Here is a 17,421-nt window from a genome sequence, read left to right as displayed (position 1 = left end):
CTAAACTCCAGAAATATTACCAAGATCAAGACACTAAAGCCACGATTCCACCTTCTAGGAAGCCCCAGACCAGAAGGGAGACATAAGCAAGGAACAGACTTGGAAGGGTCAGGAAAGTCTTCACGGAGCCCAGGACCTTGTCCAGAGGCGGAGAAGCGGGTCACGCGCTCTGAGCAGAGGCCATGCATGGCCAGTGCACACAGAGGTCTGGAGGGCGAGACAGTTTGGGGAACCGAAAGGAGTTTAGAGTGTGAAGCAGGGAAATACAGGTGGAGAGGAATCACACATTTGGTGGAAGCTCCAATTGCTTGTTCTCTGATATGCATAGCTTTCCTTCCTTCATCCATCCAACCCCTTCCAAAGACAGCAGAATTTCATTTAGAAGAACCAGGTTTTATTTAGCAATGTGAACATTAAGAAACTTGCCTACACTGTGAAAGTCATGGAGGACATGATCATTCACACTCATACACACAGAGGAAGTCCTCTGAATAGGAAATGCCCCGGAAGCATCCAAGCTGCTGTCAAGGACAGCAGAGTGCTCGCCTATCCCACTGGGGGGTCAGTCTTCATGGATGTTGAAGAGTTTAGCTACTTCATTGAGATCTTCGTGTTGCTCACTGTCCTTGATGATCTGAGGGAGAGAGAACAGCGGGTCAGTAACACTCCACACGCATTCTGGCAGGACTGCGAGGGGCAGCCTGACCCAGTCCCCAGTCACACTGGAGGGAGTTGTGACAACAGCTTTCCAGTAACCCTGAATGAGTGTGTGCCAACTCCCAGGCCACCGAGCCCGAGTGAGAAAGAAACAGGCCAGAGCCAAGACTCTTATCTTTGTTCTGCTGGGGGGCACTCCGCCCTGGCTGCCCGGTCACACTGCACCTGCTCGGGCTCCCTGGAGCCACAGGCCTCTGTGCAGCCGGCACCCCCCACCTCCCTGGAAGAGCTCTGACAGGCGCTCACCTTCCTTGCTATCGGCATGCGGTTGAAGACGTTCCACAGCACAATGCCCACCACCACTTTGTCCCTGAGGTAGAAGATGACACCTTTGCCGTAGTCCTCCCCTTCGCTGGGAACCTGGGGGACTGCAGAGTTGCTGGGAGGAACAGGGACTTCAGAGGCCTCCGACTCTGTCTCGCTCTCAGACCGGATACCAGTCCCTGTTGCCAACCCCGAAAACAAACAATGTCAAAACAAAACAAAGTCAGTTATTATGAGCTTGGAAAATTCTAGAAGGAAAGTGTCTTCTGACACCTGCTTCAAGCCGCTTCTAGATGATTTTTCTATGCGCACTCAGTGAACACTGGCAAAGGTGACGAAAGCTCTTCCTCGCCTGCCCCTGGCACTGCGTCAGTCTGACCCAACTTCCCTCCCTCACCATCTCACTGTCAGTTATGGTATGGACATTTCCTGGTATCTGCGTTTCTTCAAATTGCAAAAGCCTTGCTCTTGTTCTTTGAGAAACACTTCTAGAGTTGCATGGTCCAGTACAGTAGTTGCTAGCCATATATAACTATTCTAATTAAAATTAAATTTTAAAATATTTTAGATAAAATGTAAAATTCCGTTCCTCATTCGCACTAGCTGCAATGCAAGTGTGAAATAGCCACGTGCGGCTAGTGGCTAAAGTATTGGACAGAGCAGAGATAGAATGATTCTAGCATAGTGGAAAGCTCTATTGTACAGCCGTTGCTAGAGACACTCTGGCTAGATCAGGAGAAGACATTTCCACATGGAGATATCACAGTGGGGAGATTTCTTCCTGGTGAGGGGAGGGGTTGCCTTGTCTTCAGAGAACAAGCAGTGGACAGAGCAATGACCTGGAGTTCTTAAGTCCCTGCGTACCTCTCCTATATCCACTTTCCAGGAGAAGTCAGAATTAAGGAGAGGTATATATCATCAACTTGAGTTACACAGAAAGAGGATCTACATGTCCATACAGTGTCTTGTTTTCTCCTTCTTAAAGAGCAACTTGTCCTTGAAACACCTCTGACAAGAGGACACGGAGGTTAAATAACTTCAGCCAAGGTCATGGAAGGGAGACAGAATAGGCCTAGGAGTTAATGAAAGATGTATGTGGGAGAGAAATTCATTCCGAGAGAGGCACCTCCCTTCTAAAGAAAACCTGGCATTTAAGATCTGATAAATGGAATTAGAAGCAGCTCAAGAATCACTCTGCTCCGTTCTTCACTGCCCAGGGCCCGTGGAGGATAGCAGGTCCTAAACTAAGATTCTCAGGCCTAGTTCTTAGTTCTTAGAAATAGCAAGAAGCAGAAAACCAAACCAAACCATACAAAACAAAAAACATCTAACAAGTTCAATTTTCCTTTTTCATGCAGGTCTTCCTATTCCCTATAGAGTGGCCAACTAAACTCAGTAGTTAAGCTAGCCACTGTCCAGAGTCTAGGATATCGGTGCCTAAGCTTTGACCAGCACATCTGATTTTTTTTAATGTTTATTTTATTGACTTTGGAGAGAGGAAGGGAGAGGTCAGGAGAGAGACAAAAACATCTGTTCCTATATGTGCCTTGGCTGGGGATCGAACCAGCAACCTCTGCACTCTGGGACAACACTTGAACCAACCGAGCTATCTGGCCAGGGCAGGACACTTGATTTTGTCAGCTCTCAGACCACTAAATAAGGACTCCTCAGGTTTGTTTTGTTTTATTTTTTGGGTTTGGTTTATTTTAAAGCACACATGAAGAGATACTTTCCCTGAAAGGTCTCCCTGGCCAATACAGAAAGCCCTTGCTCAGGAGAATTTGGATCACTGCTTCTGAACACTCTCCCGAGAGAAGCGGTGGCCTTCCTTACCTGACTGCTCCGTGGCAGATTTCGGGTTGTCCTGTGCAGAAGCTTTTGCAAAAACCCCAACTGTGGGCAAACTACTGTCCACAAGACCAATAGCTTCATAGCCCACATCAGGGCCCAAATCACTCCTAAGGAAGGAGAAAGAAGAGGTGTTCTGTCAGGGGGCTGTAAAGAATGACACAGTAGGGCATTTTCCCTAGACACTGCACTTTTATGCCAACCCCCCAAATTTGGTATGTGTGACAACAGGAAAACTCCAGATTGATTGTCTCCTGCTAGGGCACTCGGGAACAATTGTGAGAAAGCATGGTTCTCCCCAGCAATGTTTCTTTTCCTTAAGAAGCCATTCCACACATCACATATCCATACAATAGTCTACACTTTCTTCAATGCAGTCATGCTTTACCCCATATCCTACTTGGGGTGATGGGTTCCCCAGGCATACCAGTCACACCTTCCTTCAATCTGCCCTCAGCCTGCCCTTTAGAAGCTTTAAGGAGTGATCCATATTTATGGAATTCAGAATCGGAGGTACTTTATGGGTTCATTAACTGACAGTATTTTCTTTCAGCTTTCATTTTTCAAGGCCAGAATGCATCCTAGATAGAGGTACCTTCACCCGCTTGGTCATTTTAACCATTCTTCTTGGAAAGTTTCCCTGTCATCATGTTTTTCTCAATATGATAGAAATCTCACAGGATATTGGCAGCACAGACACACCACGGTTTTGTCATCATCTAGGACAGTGTTTTTCAACTGCCAGTCCATGGACTGGTTTGCAAGAAATTTCATGCCAGTTCATGCACGTTAACCACCTGATGTTGTATGAAGATTACAGACCCAGTGATCTCAGTCAAATTTGCTTATGCTCAGGGTGATTTCCGCTGTAGCGGTCCCTGAACTCATTCTCCTATTTTTACTGTCCCCATGTGTAAAAAGGTCGAAAACCACTGGTCTAGGGTACTCGAGCTGTTTTGTTTCTGGCGCCGAAGCTTATTGGAGTGGTGTCTTCAGGCCACAGCCCACAGTGACTTCTTACTTTCTAATCCTGGGACCTAGCTGATAACTGTGTCGTTATGGAATATTTTTCCTAACTGCATATCTTATACATATTGATCCTGGAATCCATCTGTTATGTTTTGCTGCCTATCCATAAAACTGTGTATCCTTGTCAGCTGAGAATTTGCCTGCTTAGAGGTTTCTGAAACCGTGAATTTTTTTATGCACCTCATCTTTCAAATCAACAAGATTTGAGCGTGCCACATGGGGCCAGACACAGTATCTGGGAACGTCCATTACTAACTTTTTGCTGCCCATATATGACTGACCTTGAACTCTTGATCTTAAGAGTTACGAATGAGTGGGCTACGTTTTTGTTTTTGTTTTTTGTATTTTTCTGAAGCTGGAAACGAGGAGAGACAGTCAGACAGACTTCCGCATGCACCCAACCGGGATCCACCCGGCACGCCCACCAGGGGCGATGCTCTGCCCACCAGGGGGTGATGCTCTGCTCCTCCGGGGCGTCGCTCTGCCGCGACCAGAGCCACTCCAGCGCCTGGGGCAGAGGCCAAGGAGCCATCCCCAGCACCCGGGCCATCTTTGCTCCAATGGAGCCTTGGCTGCGGGAGGGGAAGAGAGAGACAGAGAGGAAGGAGGGGGGGGTGGAGAAGCAAATGGGCGCTTCTCCTATGTGCCCTGGCCGGGAATCGAACCCGGGTCCCCCCGCACGCCAGGCCGACGCTCTACCACTGAGCCAACCGGCCAGGGCCGGCTACGTTTTTGTTGTATGTTAGGCCTATTAGGGTTAGCAGCAGAGAACAAATGAAAACATACTGCTGCCGTGGAGGGAGCATCGACCTGCAATGCGGAGGTTGCCGCTTCAAAAGTCCAGGCTTGCCCAGTCAAGGCACATGTGAGAAGCAACTATAAATCGATGCTTCCCACCCCCACTTTCTCTCTCTCTCTCAAATCAATAAATAAAATCTTTAAAATAAAATATACTGTTGCCTAAACCTAAGAGTACACTTTTATACCACATACTATAGTTTGAACTCTGAGCTATTTGAACAGAAGTGCTGATGTCTGCTCCATTCATTCTCCTAGTCTAAGTTATGCAGAATGGAACCCTCTTACCAGAGGGCTGCTATGGGACAGGATGTGTGGACATGAGATGGAATCCTCCCCTGGCCCCCATACACAGCTAACTGACCCACAGGGAAACCAACTATAACTGTAGTTCATTAATTCTGTGTTCTAACCAGCTGAATCCTCCAGAGACAAAACTATTACCAGAACATTGACTGATGCCAGTATGGCTTAGCAGCGCCAGTCATATTTTCTCCAGCCAATCTTCCGCTTACAACAGCATGGTCATGGTGCTCGACCCGCCTCCTACCCAACTTTATATCGTAGAAGCACGCGGCATCTCCTGCCTTTGGAAACAAATACATCGCATGAGCATGTGATAAAAAAAGCAAGAAGACAGGTCATAAACTTCTTGGGCTCAAAAATGATTGTGATGTCTACTAATTAATATCTTCCAATGACAGGCTAGAATCATATATATCCTATCAAAAATAGCTGAAATTTCTTTTTTTTTAATATTTTATTTATTGACTTTACAGAAACAGGAGAGAAAGGGGAGCATGGATTGGGAAGTATCAACTCATAGGTGCCTCATGTCAGCCGCTCATTGCTCGCTTGTTGTATGTGCCTTGGCCAGGGCAGCCCAGGGCCCTGAACCGGCAACCTTGGCATTCCAGGCCGAAGGTTTATCCACTGTGCCACCACAGGCCAGGCTGAAATTTCATTTCTTAAAAACTATTCTATGCTGCCTGAGCTGCAGAGGCACAGGGGATAGAGCCTCAACCTGGAACGTTGAGGTTGCTGGTTCAAAAGCCTGGGCTTGCTCAGTCCAGGTACATAGGAGAAGAAACTACAAGGCAACTAGGAGGCAATGCCTTCCACTCCCCCTTCCCTTTCTCTGCTCTAAAATTCAATACAGAAACTCTTAAAAAGAAACAAAAAACTATTGTCTGCTTCCACAAAGCTAACCTCAATCTTCTGTGCTCTAGCTCATGCCTATTTCTTCTTGTTCTGCCCTTAACAAAGACATGATAGTTAATAAACATGATCTGCAGAATATTTTTTCCTATGTGTGCAAAGCAGTTTTTAGATGTGACTGCCTTTTACCCAAAAATACTCTCCGGGATAAGATTTTTTTTGGTTATTTAATATTCATTCATTCATTCAACAAATATTTAGCGTGACCAGGCAGTGGTGCAGTGGATAGAGTGTCAGACTGGGACAGGAAGGGCCAGGATCAAAACCCCGAGGTCACCAGCTTGAGCGCAGACTCATCTGGTTTGAGCAGAGCTCACCAGCTTGAGCCCAAGGTCTCTGGCTCAAGCAAGGGGTTACTCAGTCTGCTGAAGGCCCTGGTCAAGGCACAAATGAGAAATCAATCAATGAACAACTAAGGAGCTGCAACGAAGAACTGATGCTTCTCATCTGTCTCCCTTCCTGTCTTTCTTTCCCTATCTGTCCCTCTCTCTGTCTCTGGCACAAAAACAAAACAAAACAAAAAAAAACCCCAAATATATATGAGTCCTCATTCTGTACAAAGTGGTATACTGTCCGTGTTGCTGAGGCAGACCTGGCAAGAATCTTGTCCACAAGGAGTCTGCACCCTCGCTGAGGAAGGGCAGCACTGCTCCTCACCACAGTGAGTGCAAACAAGCGCTGGCCACGGGAGAGATACAAGTGAAGTGTGCTCAGTGTTCCAAGGAGGGACAACCCCTGGCTGCAAGTAAAGGGGGCCTGCTCCGTACAGGAGGTGGGATGTGAGTTCTCTAGTCCTTTGCTCACTTTTGTGGTTGCTGAGATTTCTCCACACTTCCCTAAAACTCCAACATGTGAACAACAGTGAAGTAAACTATGAAATCCACTTAATGGAATAGTATGCAGTCATTAAACTATTTACAGAATCTGAGGCAATGTGGAAAATACATTGTAATGTCAAGTGAAAAAGAGAAGAATGTACGTTTGTACATAGTATGCTCGTCAGGACTAGCCACAACAAAGATAAAACACCTACGCGTGAGAAAATGAAGGTGAAGGAAAGGAAACACAGCAAAAAACCAGACGTTGCTGCAGGTGATCTCCCCTTTCTCCTGCTAGTCTGCCTTCCGTATTGAGTGTGCTTTTCTTTTATAACAAGTTGGGGGGGGGGGCGAAAAGAGGGACAAATGTAAGGTGACAGAAAATGATTTAACTTTGGGTGATGGGTATACAACATAATCAACAGTTCAAATGCTATGGAGATGTTCACGTGAAGCCTATGTACTCTTCCTGATCAAAGTCACCCCATTACACTTAATTTCAAAATAAAAAAATTTAAAAAGTTAAGAAAGGTATACTTTATCTTTAAGAGAGAGAAAAGCTTTAAGGGAAAACACCCTTAATTTATGTTCCTCTGTCCTTAGCTGTAGGGTCCATAAGCAAACACAATACACTAGTAAGGATCTAACAATGGGGAAATTACCTCACGGTTCCCACATACTATAGTCTTATTTATGTCACAACAGATTTGTAAAAACAGCTAAAAATAGTTCCCAAGGAAAATGAAAACAGAGTTATTTTCCTTTCTAGAGAATGTTGTAAAATTGCCTCAGCCTCTACTCCCTGGACTCCCCTTCAGGCACAGGGGACAGCAGACTAGTGGGAAACGATGCCACCGGCTGCACCAGCAGGAGCGCAGCGCTCTAGTTCTGTAGGCATGCACTCTGGTAGTTTCCTTCTCCGCTAGTTCGCAGCCGGAGACCACATCTGATCTTGTCAGTCAAGCAGCTCACGGGATCCGTTCTCCACCCTTGGCCTCCAAGCACTCCGACCCTATTGTGGCAAGCTACTAATGAACTCGAGCACCCCAGCAGGCAGACGTGCCTCTAGGCTAGGGACAAGAAACTGTGCCTGATGTGGCTGAACCATACTTACCACCCAGATGTTAGAGCGTGCCTGGAGCTCTGCATTTACCCGGAAGCCACCAAAATCTGAGTCTATCTCTAGTCCACCAGTTTTGGCCAACTCAACATTGGGCTCCAGGCCCACAGCTGCTACTATGTGGTCAGTTTCTACCTGAAGAAAAAAAAATTCAGTCAAGTACCACAATTTCCATGTATGCCTATGGACATAGCAACTGCACATGATATCATTAAGAATTGGGGCTTTAGCCTGACCAGACAGTGGCGCAGTGGATAGAGCATCGGACTGGAATGCAGAGGACCAAGGTTCGAGACCCCGAGGTCACCAGCTTGAGTGCAGGCTCATCTGGTTTGAGCAAAAGCTCACCAGCTTGGACCCAAGGTCGCTGGCTTGAGCAAGGGGTTACTCGATCTGCTGAAGGCCCGTGGTCAAAGCACATATGAGAAAGCAATCAATGAACTACTAAGGTGCTGCAACAAAAAACTGATAATTGATGCTTCTCAGCTCTCTCTGTTCCCATCTGTCCCTGTCTCTGACTCTCTCTCTGTCTTTGTAAAAAAAAATAAAAGAATTGGGGCTTTAAAAAAATCACTGGTTGCCTGACCAAGTGGTTGCACAGTGGATAGAGCATCGGAATGGGACACAGAGGACCCAGGTTTGAAACCCCAAGGTTGCCCGGCTTGAGTGTGGGTTCACCAGCTTGAGCACGGGGTCGCTGGCTTGAGCGTGGGATCACAGACATGACCCCATGGTCGCTGGCTCAAGCCCAAGGTTGCTGGCTTGAACAAGGGGTCACTTTGTCTGCTGGAGCCCCTGGTCAAGGCATATATGAGAAAGCAATCAATGAACAACTAAGGAATTGCAACAAAGAACCGATGCTTCTCATCTCTCTCCCTTCCTGTCTGTCCCTATCTGTCCCTCTCTCTGTCTCTCTGTCACAAAAAAAGAAAAAAAAATCACTGGTTAACTTACTTCTGGTACACAGATTTTAAGATCTATTTCATAAAGCCCACCCCTCTTCACCCCATATCAGCTGAAGAGCAATCTGCCACCCCAGCCAGGTCTCAAACATCTGTGAGAAGACAGGAAGGGGCTATGAGAAAGTGGGTCACAGGTATTTGCTGTGGCTCTCATTCTTATTTTAATGCAGGGACAGTTCATTCAGAAAAGTCATGACAGGTTAATGGTGGCTGCCAAGAAAACTAATCTACTGGTATCAAGTGCAGGAGTAAGAATGAGGAAAGGGGAGGGGAGGGGAGGGGAGGGGAGGGGAGAGGGGAGGGCTGGAAAGTCTTCTGGCAGCCTGTCTCCCTCACTTTACCTTCCGGCCGTCTTTCAGCTTGATGAGTAACTTGCCACCGCTGACTCCAACTGATTGCACAATAGCATTGGGCAGCACTGTAACTCCCTCTGTGAAGGCAAACAAGACCTGAGGCTGAGCCTATGAGCCAGTCAGCATCGTAAAAAGTAGGGATGCTGACTAGAGGCACCCCACCCTAAAACCAGCAACCAGCATGCAGGTGGCCTTGGAGGGCCACGAGAGCCTGGACACACAGCTCCTTTCCAGCACTTCCGGGAGTCTGGCTCATCAGCTTGAGGACACCTACACGAGTCTGAGTGCTGGAGAGTGCTGGGAACATTTCATCTGCCGGGTGCTACGGCTTACTGTCTAGAGGGCCCCCAGGAAGCAGACACGCTTCAGACCTGACTCAAAGGAAGAGTGGCTCTCTCTACCTTGTCTGACTTTGTCCATGGTCCAGTTGCTGAGGTATTCAGGGAGCACCTTTCCCATATTCCCTTTCTCAGGGAAGAGCTGAATCACTTCGGTGCCCAAGGCTCGAGCTGGGGAGAAGAAAAAGAGCAGGTATAGCAGGAGGCAAGAGCCAGGCCTAAAACAGGAAGAAAGGTAAAGGAACAGCAGTGAGCAGCCATTGAGTAGGGGAGGACAGTGTTCTGACCAGGCTGGAGCTCCCATCTGTGAGGCACTGGGGCACGAGGGCACTCACAGAGCAAATCTGCCAAGTGCCGGAACCGCTGTCCCTGCACTGGGCCAGACTCTGTGAACTCAGTGCACTTGTACCCGGCCTCATGGGCTTACACAAGTGCCTCAAGATCCCTGCATAGTAAGCACCCTCCAGAGACATGCCCTAACTTCACACAGCTGAAGGAAAACAGCTGGCATGAAGCATTCAAACTGGAACTCACACATACGTCACGCTGGGAACCACTGTGTGTCTGAAGGAACTCTAACGTTTACAGGCAGCAGCAGTTCAAGGATATATACACTTCTGTAGTATACGCTGCCCTTACCATCTTTAATAACTCACTTTCCTTAACGTTTGATCTAAGGCAGGAGTCCCCAAACTTTTTACACAGGAGGCCAGTTCACTGTCCCTCAGACCGTTGGAGGGCCGGACTATAAAAAAAACTATGAACAAATCCCTACATACACTGCACATATCTTATTTTAAAGTAAAAAAAACAAAACGGGAACAAATACAATATTTAAAATAAAGAGCAAGTAAATTTAAATCTACAAACTGACCAGTATTTCAATGGGAACTATACTCCTCTCACTGACCACCAATGAAAGAGGTGCCCCTTCCAGAAGTGTGGCGGGGGCAGGATAAATGGCCTCAGGGCTGTAGTTTGGGGACCCCTGCCTTAGTCAAACTCTTTCTGCTGATCCGGGCAACTGCATCTTTAGAATTTGTGAGTCCCCAAAAGTATGTGGTATCAGACCAGAGAAAGAAAATTGAGGTCACTGCCCAACACTCACCTTTCCTGCCCAGGGCACAGGCCAGTTCACTACCAAGGAAGCCCCCACCGATGACGGTAATCGACTTGACTTCCCGGGAAATCTTCTCCAATGTTCTAAAGTCTCCAATCTGTAGGATCACGCCGGTTTAGTTCATTGATTCCCAAAGGCTCATAGGATGATAATACCAGGAAATACTTTCTGCTAAATCTTTGACAATAGTAATTTGCACAAAAAATCTCCTTGTATGAAGTGGCCCAATTATAGCCTGTGTTATTTTTTTAGCATTAACATTGTGTTTTTATTTTAATACCTTTAATATCAAAGAATTACACAGCTTATGGGGGGCAGCACTGGCTTATCATATAAGTAAAGCCTGGAACATTATTTCCAGAAAATAGGTTTTGTAGCTGAAATGCCTGAGTTTGAAATGCAACTTAGTTATTGATGCCCAAGTTGCCCTATCAAGGCACTTACCTTCCATGCTTCAGTTACATCTACTACAAAATAAACAAAATGACTGCGACAGCTCATTTTGTAATGAGAAACAGAATAGATGATAGAGAAATAAAGCATTTCCTAACAAAGCTGTGCCCATACTACATGCTTGATAGAAGATAATTTTATTATTGAATGACTGGGTCTTTATTTGAATGATCAGAAAAGGGAAGCCCAGAGATGGAAGGTGACTTGCTTAAGGTTACACAGCTTGTTAGTGTTCTTTAAATACGTAAGTCCCATTTCAGGATAGCCAGTGTGATTGATGTACATTTCTCTCTCCATTGATACACTCCTCACAAAAGTGCTTCTCAACTGGGGGAAGTTTGCCCTTTCACCCCAGGAGACATTAGGCAGTATCTGGAGACATTTTTCAGTGTCACGACCTGCGGTGGGGCGGTGCTGCTTGCAGCTAGTGGGTTGAGTCCAGGGACAGTGCTAAATACCCTCCAATGCACAGGACAGCCCCTCACAGCAATTATTCAGCCCACAATGTCAGCAGTGCAGAGGATGACAAACTTGGTTCTGTCAAGAACTTAAAGGATAGCACAAATCTTTTCAAATACCCATAAGGGTGGCTAGAAAATTTCAGCAGTTTTCCTAAGCAAAGCACAGTGACAAGAAGCAACGCCTGCTTCCTTCTTCACTCAGGTACTCTTAACTCCCCCGCCAGCTTCCAAAATAGAACTTGCCACGAAAAATGCCAAGAGGCTACAAGGAGTTCCAATGGCTCAAATGCATCAGGAGAAAACAACTACGGAAGGGCCAGAGGAAGGAACTATAGCAAGCAACGAAAACACTAAGTGCATGTTTCTCCTAGGAGCTTAAAGCCCTTGAGTGAGGCATTTGAGGCACAAAGAGAAGAAGGGACTTGCTCACGGCCAATAACCAGTCTGTAAAAGAGCCATTAACAGAACTCAGATCTCCCAGTTCCCAGGTGGGTACTTGGGACAAGAGTATGCTACCTCTTCAAAACCGACACTACGAAAGCACTAGAGCAGATAATTACCTTTCTGAAAAGTGTTGTTCTGCTCTTCACCTCCGCTCCAGCCCTGTCGATGGCAGACAGAGTTCTTGGAGTGCCTCCTGGAAAGAAGAGGCCAAGCCATCAGCACACCACACCGAGCAGAAGCCAGCCCGCACCGCCTGCGCAGAGGTGCTGCCACCTGCTGTCCCGGCACAAGCGCCAGCCGCGAGCCTTTGCTCTCCTGCATCCCCACTCACGGCAGGCTTTTCACCCCCTCTGGGAAGCAGATCTGAGTGTCTCTTCGAAGGGCATGCTCTCCTCACAGATGGTCACAAGGCCCCACTCTCAGCTTCCTGTTTCTTATCCACTAGTTTCTCACCACACAGCACAGCTACCTTTGCTGTAGCAACTGCTCCAGTCTCCTCTCCTGCTTTCTGATTAGAATGGGCAATGAAGCCACAAGGCTGTATCACTTTGAGAGCACAGGGTGGAGGGCAGAGGCCAAGCAGGGAAAGAGAGAAAAAAGGCAAGCCTCTTTAATAGCCATCCATGCCTTTTTGGGAAGGGACACCAAGGAGAATCCAGAAGGGCTGTTGATGGGACACGTATAGCTAGCCAGACTTTGTACCAAGATAAAGACACCTACTTCAGAGAGCCTGGGTTTGGGTTTTCTTAAGATTAATACCTTCTATACTAAAACTTGAATGAGCCATGTATCAGGGAAGAACATCATCTCCAGAAACACTCACCTGTTGCAATCAAGCACTTTTCATAGGTTATTTGAGAGCCATCATTAAGTCTCACCATGTTGCCTCTCACATCCAGCTGTACAACCTGGTAGTTACATACACACACACACAGATATAAAGATAAATTAGTTTTAGCCTGACCAGGTGGTAGCACAGTGGCAGGGGTCCCCAAACTTTTTACACAGAGGGCCAGTTTACTGTCCCTCAGATGGTTGGAGGGCTGCCATATACAGTGCTCCTCTCACTGACCACCAATGAAAGAGGTGCCCCTTCGGGAAGTGTGGCAGGGGCTGGATAAATGGCCGCAGGGGGCCGCATGCGGCCCGCAGGCCGTAGTTTGGGCACGCCTGGGATAGAGCATTGACATGGGATGCTGAGGACCCAGGTTTGAAACCATAAGGGTGCCAGCTTGAGTGTGTGGTTGCTGGCTTGAGCATGGGATCACAGATATGACCCCACGGTTGCTGGCTTGAGCCCAAAGGTCACTGGCTGAAATCCCAAGGTCCCCATTCTAAAAGGCTCATCTTTGATTTAGGTCCTCCTCAAGATTTTGTCCAATTGCCATCACCCTTTTCTCATTTAAACCTTCTGAAAGAGCAGTTTATCAACTCTTTTCTAATTTCACTATATCTGAGTCACTGAATCAAATGGGCTATTTCACAGTTCTTTTCTTTTCTTTTTTTTTTTTTTTTTAGAGAGGAGAGGGAGAGAGAGAGAGGAGAGACAGAGAGAGAGAAGGGGGGAGGAGCTGGAAGCATCAACTCCCATATGTGCCTTGACCAGGCAAGCCCAGGGTTTCGAACCGGCGACCTCAGCATTTCCAGGTCGACGCTTTATCCCACTGCGCCACCACAGGTCAGGCCACAGTTCTTTTCTTACTAGATTCCTTTGTCGCAGTCACGCTGTGGATCACATCCTCCTCCTTGAAACTCTCTCAACCTAGGCCCCTCAGTACAGCCCTTTAACTTCTTTCTTAGTCTTCTTAGTGGACTCTTCTTCTTAAGTCTGCCTCCTAAGTCAGGTTCTCGGGGTCCCATCCTTAACCTACTCCTCTTCTGACTACAGAACTTCTCTGTGGCAGACTTCACCCACTTTGATGATTTCAACTTCTATACATATAAGGATAATTTTTTTTAAGTTTTAAAAGAGATTTTCCTAACCGGTGGTACAGTGAATAGATAGAGCATAGAACTGGGACACTGAGGTCCCAGGTTTGAAACCCCGAGGTTGCCAGCCTGAGCACGGACTCATCCAGCTTGAGCATGGGGTCGCTACTTGAGCGTGGGATCATAGACATGACCCCATGGTTGCTGGCTTGAGCCCAAAGGTCACTGGCTTGAAGCCCAAGGCCGTAGGTTTGAGCCTAAGGTCGTTGGCTTGAGCAAGGGGTCACTCGCTCTGCTGGAGCCCCTAGTGAAGACACATATGAGAAGCAATTAATGAACAACTAAGGTGCCACAACTACGAGTTGATGCTTCTCATCTCTCCCCCTTCCTGTCTCTCTCTCTCTCTCTCTTAAATATACTGATCTTAGAGAGATGAGAGAAAAAGAGAAAGGTGGTGGGGGAAGCAGGAAGCATCAACTCATAGGTTGTATGTGCCTTGACTGGGCGAGGCCAGGGTTTTGAACCAGAAACCTCAGCATTCCAGGTCGATGTTTTTATCCACTGTGCTGCTACAAGCCAGGCTGGATAATTCTTGAATCTCCATCTGAGCCCAAATGCTTCCTCTGAGCCACAGTCATAAATCCACTGCCCACAGGACATCTCTACACATATTCCATTTCATACTTAACAGTCCAAAACTAAACTTTATTTCTCTCTTCAACTAGATCTTCCTCTTGTAATGTCTCTTTCACTCGGTGATACCTAAACACCTACCAGACAAGCTGGAGACCAGACGTCATCTTTGCCTCTTCCCTCTTTCCTTGTGTTCCACCCTCAGTCAATCACCATGCTTGTTGAGTTTGCCTCCTAAGCATGTCTCCAGTGGTCCCCACTCTTGAACACCTTGCTATCAGGAAGCTACGCACTGATGTTACTAAGCTTGAGCTTCGCAATCGGAACACCACAGTTAAAGAGATCTGGGTTCAAATTCTGTCTCTACCACTTACTAGCTGTGTGATCTTGGGCAATTTATTTAACCTTTATTGAATCTCAATTTCTTTCTCTATAAACTGAAAATAATAATAGTACCTTCTCCATAAGATCACTGTAAGGACAGAATGAGATAATACACATAAAGTGTTTTAAAACTGTGCTTACATCATCATCATAACCACTACTGGCCTAATTTGGGGTCCCATCATCTCTGACATGGACTATTGTCTTCAAAACAGGCTTGTCCACCTGAAATCCATCCTCATCACAGCCAATGGAGTAATTACTTAAAATTCAATTCCAGCATCTGACCAGGCAGTAGCACAGTGGATAGAGCATCGAACTGGGACGTGGAGGACCCAGGGTCAAAACCCCAAGATCACTAGTTTGAGTGCAGGGATCACAGACATGACCCCATGGTTGCTGGCTTGAGCCCAAGGTCGCTGGCTTGAGTAAGGGGTCACTTGGTCTGCTGTAGCCCCCCGGTCAAGGTACAAATGAGAAAGCAATCAATGAACAACTAAGGTGTCGCAACAAAGAACTGATGCTTCTCATCTCTCTTCCTTCCAGTCTGTCTGTCCCTATGTGTCCCTCTCTTTGTCTCTCTGTCTCTGTCACACAAAAAAAAGAATTCAATCCCAGTGTATATCCTTGTCTCAAACTCAACAGTTCGCAATGCCTATGGGATGGAGCTCAATCTCTTTCAAAGGACAGCTCTCCAGTAGCAGACCCCTGCAGAACTTCTCAGTTTCGTTCCTGTCACTCCTTAGCTTGTTACTTTGCTCTGTCAGTACCTCGCTGCTTATGTTTCTCTGCAAAAAACATGCTTTTTCATACCCTCGTACCATTCCTTATGCTGTTTTTTACTTGAATGCTCTTCATGTCATTCTAATCTTGTGAATGGCTCTTCACTCCATAAGACTTCCCATTCTATAAGACTTCCTCCTCCAGCAAGCCTTCCCTGAAACCATCACTATACTGGGCATGCTTCCCAGTACTTCTCAGAATATACTGTGTGTATATTTCTTCTCTTTTTCTTCTTTTATTTATTTCTTGTTCCACTTTATGCATTTATTGGTTGATTCTTTTATGTGATGACTAGGGATTGAACCCACAGCCTTGGCATATTGGGATGACACTCTGATCAACTGACCTACATGGCCACAGCTGTGCATATCTTTCTTCTACATCTATATGTTATGCTTATCTGTACATATTTCTGTCTAATACTCTTAAGCCCCCAGAGGGCAAGGACCTGTGTATTATTTATACATAGGGGATACTTAATACATAATGTTGCTCATTACCAGCTTATCCACATATAACCATCTTCTTTTCTTCTTCCTCTTTTTTTTTTACAGAGACAAGAGAGAGAGATAGAGAGGGACAGACAGGAACAGAGAAAGATGAGAAGCATCAACCATTAGTTTTTTGTTGCGACACCTTAGTTGTTCACTGATTGCTTTCTCATATGTGCCTTGACTGTGGGCCTTCAGCAGACCAAGTGACCCCTTGCTCAAGCCAGTGACCTTGGGTCCAAGCTGGTGAGCTTTGCTCAAACCAGATGAGCCCGCGCTCAAGCTGACGACCTCACGGTCTCGAACCTGGGTCCTCCACTGGCAATCTTGGGGTCTCGAACCTGGGTCCTCCGCGTCCCAGTCCGACGCTCTATCCACTGCACCACCTCCTGGTCAGGCCCATCATCTTTTCTTAACACCCCTTTAGAGAGGTGGGCCTGTTCCTAGCACAGGTCAATGCTACTTGCACTCTGGACCCCACCCACCTTGGGCTTTGCCCTCTGACCCCTCTCTACTGGAGCAATGCCCGTACTTTACAAATACACTCTGGTCCCCCCATTAAGAAAAGTGACACATGGCCCTGGCCGGTTGGCTCAGTGGTAGAACATCGGCCTGGCGTGCAGAAGTCCCGGGTTCGACTCCCAGCCAGGGCACACAGGAGAGGCGCCCATCTGCTTCTCCACCCCTCCCCCTCTCCTTCCTCTCTGTCTCTCTCTTCCCCTCCCGCAGCCGAGGCTCCATTGGAGCAAAGATGGCCTGGGTGCTGGGGACGGCTCCTTGGCCTCTGCCCCAGGTGCTGGAGTGGCTCTGGTCGAAACAGAGCGACGCCCTGGAGGGGCAGAGCATCGCCCCCCTGGTGGGCAGAGCGTCGCCCCCTGGTGGGCGTGCCGGGTGGATCCTGGTCGGGCGCATGCGGGAGTCTGTCTGACTGTCTCTCCCCATTTCTAGCTTCAGAAAAATACAAAAAAAATACAAAAAAAAAGAAAGAAAAGTGACAATAACACTACAAAGCAAAACCCTCCCCGTACCCCACGAATGCCCTCTAATCACTGCTCCCACCACTCAGGCGCTACCTTTGTAAAGTCTGACAATATTTCCAATGCTGATGTTAAGCCTGATTATTTTATTGTCCCAAGTATACACCTGCCAATCTCTCATCATCAATGATTGCAAAGAAATGTTAGTGTGGAGAGACAGGAAGAAGTAAGAGCAGAGGAACACCTGGGGAGAGGGAACAACTCCAGGGCCATGGCCCTCA

General features: G+C 47.0%; 1 protein-coding gene across 2 annotated transcripts in view; it reads right to left on the bottom strand.

Moving 5' to 3' along the window:
* Positions 1 to 372: 372 nt before the first annotated feature.
* The window catches only part of AIFM1 (apoptosis inducing factor mitochondria associated 1), a 35,108-nt gene continuing 18,059 nt past the window's right edge, over positions 373 to 17,421 (bottom strand). For both annotated transcript variants that reach the window (XM_066249862.1, XM_066249863.1), the window contains exons 7-16: positions 12,767 to 12,851; positions 12,060 to 12,136; positions 10,574 to 10,682; positions 9,529 to 9,636; positions 9,116 to 9,204; positions 7,807 to 7,947; positions 5,101 to 5,243; positions 2,815 to 2,939; positions 964 to 1,160; positions 373 to 634 (exon numbers count right to left, since the gene is read on the bottom strand). In XM_066249862.1, coding sequence (XP_066105959.1) covers positions 563 to 634; positions 964 to 1,160; positions 2,815 to 2,939; positions 5,101 to 5,243; positions 7,807 to 7,947; positions 9,116 to 9,204; positions 9,529 to 9,636; positions 10,574 to 10,682; positions 12,060 to 12,136; positions 12,767 to 12,851 — 1,146 coding nt within the window. In that variant the 3' untranslated portion in view covers positions 373 to 562. The remainder of the gene's footprint in view (positions 635 to 963; positions 1,161 to 2,814; positions 2,940 to 5,100; positions 5,244 to 7,806; positions 7,948 to 9,115; positions 9,205 to 9,528; positions 9,637 to 10,573; positions 10,683 to 12,059; positions 12,137 to 12,766; positions 12,852 to 17,421) is intronic.

This window comes from Saccopteryx bilineata, chromosome X (genome assembly GCF_036850765.1).
Source record: "Saccopteryx bilineata isolate mSacBil1 chromosome X, mSacBil1_pri_phased_curated, whole genome shotgun sequence".
Taxonomy (NCBI): domain Eukaryota; kingdom Metazoa; phylum Chordata; class Mammalia; order Chiroptera; family Emballonuridae; genus Saccopteryx; species Saccopteryx bilineata.
The sequence above is the reverse complement of the archived record's forward strand: the minus strand, read 5'-3'. Positions and strand labels throughout refer to the sequence as shown.